The sequence below is a fragment of the Cyprinodon variegatus genome, unplaced genomic scaffold, assembly GCF_000732505.1.
Source record: "Cyprinodon variegatus isolate N-32 unplaced genomic scaffold, C_variegatus-1.0 Scaffold82, whole genome shotgun sequence".
Classification (NCBI taxonomy): Eukaryota; Metazoa; Chordata; class Actinopteri; order Cyprinodontiformes; family Cyprinodontidae; genus Cyprinodon; species Cyprinodon variegatus.
The window spans coordinates 999745-1005334 of record NW_015150535.1 but is presented as its reverse complement, the minus strand read 5'-3'; the positions used below and the strand labels follow the sequence as shown (position 1 = coordinate 1005334).

The 5590-nt window shown below is 37.6% G+C and overlaps 1 protein-coding gene across 1 annotated transcript in view; it reads right to left on the bottom strand.

The window, feature by feature from the left end:
* LOC107083739 (probable voltage-dependent N-type calcium channel subunit alpha-1B) overlaps positions 1-5590 on the bottom strand; it is a 270890-nt gene that overhangs the window by 100351 nt on the left and 164949 nt on the right. Inside the window, exons 19-20 of the mRNA XM_015373178.1 lie at positions 2303-2370; positions 2079-2185 (exon numbers count right to left, since the gene is read on the bottom strand). Coding sequence (XP_015228664.1) covers positions 2079-2185; positions 2303-2370 — 175 coding nt within the window. The remainder of the gene's footprint in view (positions 1-2078; positions 2186-2302; positions 2371-5590) is intronic.

Here is a 5590-nt window from a genome sequence, read left to right as displayed (position 1 = left end):
AACAATGAAATTTCATGAGATTTTGAAAGTAAAATAGATCGATACCGCGTTTTTAGTATAGGAAATATATTTGAGTATATTATTTTTCAAAGTGTCAGAAATGGATAACAAAACTGCTATTTTCAATGACTACTTATTTTTGTCCAGCTTTAACATCGGTATTGATATCGGTTATCGGCTACATGAGTTTTAAAATATCGGCATATCGGATATCGGCCAAAATCCAAATATCGTGCATCCCTAGTAACTACCTTTCAAGTCTCCCATAGGCGCATTTTTGTGTTTGTGTTAATTTAGTTGTTGCGCTCTTTGTTCTAGGACTAACATCTATAGTCATTCCTGGGAAGGATCATCACCTTTCTATGTTGTTTCTCAATTTGTGGATAATTAGTCTGCTTAATATGATTAAATGTTTCATTCATTGAATAACTGATTTCAAATTAGCCAAATTTAATCAAAAATATGTATCTATATTGTAAAGACATTGGATTATTTCAAGATTTAAAAAAGGGATTAAAAATCAACATATGTCTCCTAAAAGCTTCTTAGATCCAACTAAGAAAAGGAATTATTTATGAGTGATGATCCATGGCGCAGTTAAAGCACTCCTAATTCTTATCAAAGTATTGCTAACTTATATATTTTCATAAACCTAACTCCATCAGTGTGGGCGGTTGCAGATTTTTTTAGGTTTCATTCATCAAGAGCAAAGGTCCAGCCCAAACGCCACCAGGTGTTGTGAAGATTTTTTGCAAAGAGAAGCGCTCTGAACTCTAGAAAAACTCTAAAATGGAGGACGGATTTACTGTTTTTATGTTTTGTTAGGTATTATCTTTTTTTTTATTTAATCACACCAACTAATATATCATTAAATGCCTACTTCAATCATTGAAACCAAAAAGAAGGGATGAAACCCTGAGTTTTTCTTTACAGCACAAAAAAACAAACAAAACATGTTCATTTAAAACCAAACCAAGAGGCTTTGGCAACCAAATAAAAGTATTCTGACATGCTGAGACCGAACTCACACAAAGACACAATAGTAACAACAACCACAAAGGAGATGACTGGGAAGCGGGCTGACTGGTGATATATGGCACTGATTAGCTGCTGGAGTTTAAATGACCTCATTCTCGGTGGGGAGGATGGCAATTAAGGAGCAAAGATGATCACTTTGTCAGATGAATAAACGGCTGTGAAAACTCCTCCTAACATAAAATCTGTGCAAGGATTCTGAATGGAAATTAGATCCGATACTGATGAGTTCATTTTGTTTCACTTCAGTGGATATACTAGTTTGTTTGGTGCAAACAGATTAGATTAAAATAGCCCTATTTGCTTCTACTGTACAGTATATTTACAGTTGTTTTACATCCAAAGTCTGCCATCAGTTGCATAAAGTTGCTCCTTCAGATGTAAAAATGTTTCTTTGTAAAGTCCATATAGGTTCTTGTTTTGCTACATGCAACTCCACGGTCATAAAACTTTACTGACTATTATTTGACTCTACTTTTTCTCTCTAAAATATACAAAAAAAAAAATCATCTGCAATATTAATCACTGACTGCACTATTAATAATGGATTCATATTAATTTACAACTTTTCACAACTTACAAAATCTACAATCAAAGGAATCTTATCCTGATATGTTGGAGATACTTTATCTATTGTATCAATAAAGTCTAAAACAAAGATCATGCTCACTTGGTATATGGATATAGCTGGGAGCAATGTATATTAGTCACACAGTTTAAATTACTCGCTTTTTCCCTTTTTGGCTAAAGTCTTAATTAAATAAAACAATAAAACAAACAGTCAGGAGAAAACTGTCCGTAGAAACTCTGTGCTTCCTTAATTGCAGGTAAAGGTGGACAAGATCAAGAGTTGGGTGAGAGAAACACGACAACACAACTAGAGCAATCTCAGAACCAGGATAGAAGAGGAGAAATGAAAGACGGACACATATGCACATCAGACATAGAGGGAAGAACTTGGAAAGAGAACAAGCTGGAGGAAAAGAAAATATTTCTTTTCATTGGAAAAATCCAATGAAAAGGTGCAAGACTAAGAAACTTACGCAGCGATGGAAATGTTAGCAGCTGACATCGGACTGACTTCTTTTACTTCCAGAGCTTTCTGCAGAGCTAGCTTCTTGTTGGCTGCCTCCTCCTGCTCCTCTTCATCCTTTAAATCAGTTTAATCAACATTTAAAGCTGGAGCACAGGTAAAAATGATACAACACACACAGAAATACCTAATGGATTCTCCAGAATAATACAGGGACACACTAACAGAGCCCACCTTAGTCAGCTCCTGGGCATTGGCGAGATTATCCACAGCAATGGCCAAGAAGACATTCAAGAGAGTATCTGAATGACGGCATTCAAGGAAAGGATTGTTTTAACAGTAAAAAAGAAAATATATAAACCCTTTAATCTACCATACTTAAAAAACAAATCCCACTATTGCAAACATTTTCCAACTTTAGTTTGCATACAGGTCTGAGAGATAGTCAGGTATTACAGTAGATTTCAGGGTATATTCATTGATTATTTAAAACAACGACTTGAACTACAGTGTGCCTCTTATATAACTTTAGCACCTCTTACTTCAGAATGACCTCCACAGTAGTAGCCTGGGTGCCATTCTGAACTTAGTCCCGCCCACAATGTTTGAATTGGGGAAGTTCGGTCTGGCATTGTTCAATATTAGCGCGAGTATGCTGGCACAAGATCTGGCGGGCCAATCAGATTGTCAGAGCGGGCTTTATACGATGATGGACAGATGATCAACAGTAACGTAATCAACCACGTCACCAAAGCGCGCTTGGGTGACAACAACAATGGCTGCCGCTGGAGAGTTGAGGTGTGTAGATTCTGCTTTTAGGTCTGTTCTAGAAGATATCGACAGCAAATTAATTTTAAAAGAGGAACGCGATCAAGGCTCATCTTCTCATTCTAGGCGTGCAACTGCACGCTTTGATTTTTGTTTGCAACAACTATGCATCGCTTAACACACGTCACACACTCCATTGCTCTTATTGGTTGTAGGTCTATCCAATTGAGTGCAGAGGCATTTTTTTTTTCCTGGTTCGTTCAAAACACGCCCCATAATCACAGCTCTATGGAGCTGTATCAGACTCATAGTCTGACAAAAAATTGAGTAGGACTAAGTCAGGCTACCACAGTAGTGCCACAAAGGCTAATACATCTAAATTAGGTTGTATGTTAAAAAACTGTAAAATTGCACCTTGATTTCAAGAAGTTTCTGTACCTTAAAAATTAGTTATGTTCTAGCTATTTTGGTGCAAATCCCCTCAGTTTTTTCAAGAATCTATCAGTAGCATAAGATAATGCCGGAAAAAATAAGAGAGAAGGAATTACGCAAATAAAATCTAAAAATGTGCAAAAACTTCTTTTTCATGCTGTGGCTCTAGGATACTTGTATTGGAAATCTCAGCCAAGATTGACATCATCATTATGCTGGTTTAGCCTGCTGTGGAAGTGGCCTAAGCAGCTGATGCGCCAATTCATTTATAGAAATACTAGGTCATATAACTGTCGAGTATGTCCCTGCTGACATTTTGCTTATTGCATACTTAAAAATGTGTACAGAATTACAGGATTTGTGACAGTCACAATGCTAGTAGGAAAAAGAAAGCTGTTGCTTTCAATCAGCCAATTTAATATCTCCGACAAGAGGGGGAAACCAGACCAGTTGTCCCAGGCCCATGATTGAGGGGGGAACCTCAATCAGCCCCTATATATTTTGCCTCAAATAGGACTTTTTTAAAAAGATGTTTGCAAAATTTGAGCTTTATTCTTAAGTTTTATAGTTTTTTTTTTGGTATTACTTTCTTTTGATTAGCCACTGCAATATTGGGAAGCACCCCCACCAGCCTTCATGCCACTGATGCAGTTTCTTTCAAACGTATTCATATTAATACACAGGGCTGGCTGTAATGAAAGCGGAGACAGGAAAATACAGAACCTGAATCTTCTGCTCTACGGTCAGGCAGCAGCTCCTTCACTTTAACATGAAGGGTACAGCAGCTCTCATCTGAAGGAGCCTCCTCAAGCCGCAGGAACAGCTTTAGATATGACTGAACTTTAGATCGACCTCACCTGCAAACGCCTGAAAAAGCAGTCATAGCTTGTAAGCGCTCTGATTTTCAGTTTCTGTTTCTCACATTTTCTGTTAAGGGTTTGTTCCCTATCTTTACTAGATTAAGTTTAGATTAATTTATAATTAAGAACAGACCAATGGGTTTTGTTAAAAGGTTGAGAAGTTTGAAGTTCTGAAGTGCCCCATCCTCAGCTGCAAAAATGCTGCAGTGGATGTGAATAAATAGAGATTATAAATATATATATATATATTTACAGATGTGTGTGTGTATGTATATATACTACATACAAAATATAAAATCACCGACTCTTCAATTCTGTTCCGGGCCCAGCAAAGGCTGTCAGCTGGCCTGTTAGTCACCATTAACTATTAAAGTTGTAGGGAAACGGTTGTTCCCACCGTTGCATTTCCGAAATCTCCCGAATGGTGCACAACTTTACACGAGTGAATAAAAAGAATGAGAATGTTTTGTGGCGGAAGGTTCGCACAAGTTTGGTTGTGGCCGGTGTCTCGTAAGCATCTTGCTAACCATTTAGCAACTTAGTGCTAGTAGGTTCCCAATTGGGAAATTCCATTGGGACCAAGTAGCGCTAAATTGGTGACTTAGAAAACGACACTGTCAAGGAACGCTATGGACAGCGGAAACATGCAAGAGAAGGAGAGTTTTGAGTCAGAGGTCGTGGATGAGTCTCCTCCGTCATCCATTTTTTATTTAGAGGAGGAAAGCGTGACGAAGATGTTGTGGAAGAGGACGCCAGGGCGGCAGAAGCTTGGTTTGGTGTAGAAGGCTTCCAGCCGTACATGTTTGAGTCGTTGCCTCGCAACGCTGACAGTTCTGTTCGCTCTACGCCTGCTGAAGACACAGACGTCCATCCCTGTGAACACTGGGACGGAACTCAATGGGAAAGGAAATTATTCTTATTTCAACTGTTTCATATATTAGCTGCGACATATGAATCAAGATGCTATGATCGAAAATAATTGGGTTGACAGATGACCATTGATATATGATTGGCCGAATTTAGGTGTACACGCTGACGTATAACTAACTGGCCTGCATAAGATAACGGAAAAACCCCCCCACAGATTTTAAGAGAGGATTTTTTCTTAAATAGAAATTTCTAAATTTTGGGACAATATAATCTGATAAAAAGTACATTTATATACATGTTTAACCCAAAATGATTTGACATTTAAATGTGACTTCCCTACGACAAGAACAAGCGGCAACAATGACATTTCTTTTTGTGAAGAGATATGAAAAAGTGTCCTGATCTTTACCAGGATCTTTCCTTTTCTATTTAAAATGGAACAAAAATGAAGACATTTCACTATGAGGTGCCCCCAGGGACATAAATCAGAATTAACTTGCATATACACATATTAAATTACACTTTTCCATATAATATACTGAAAACCTCACACAAACACTAGTTAAAAGCTATCACGTAAACTAGTGAAAAC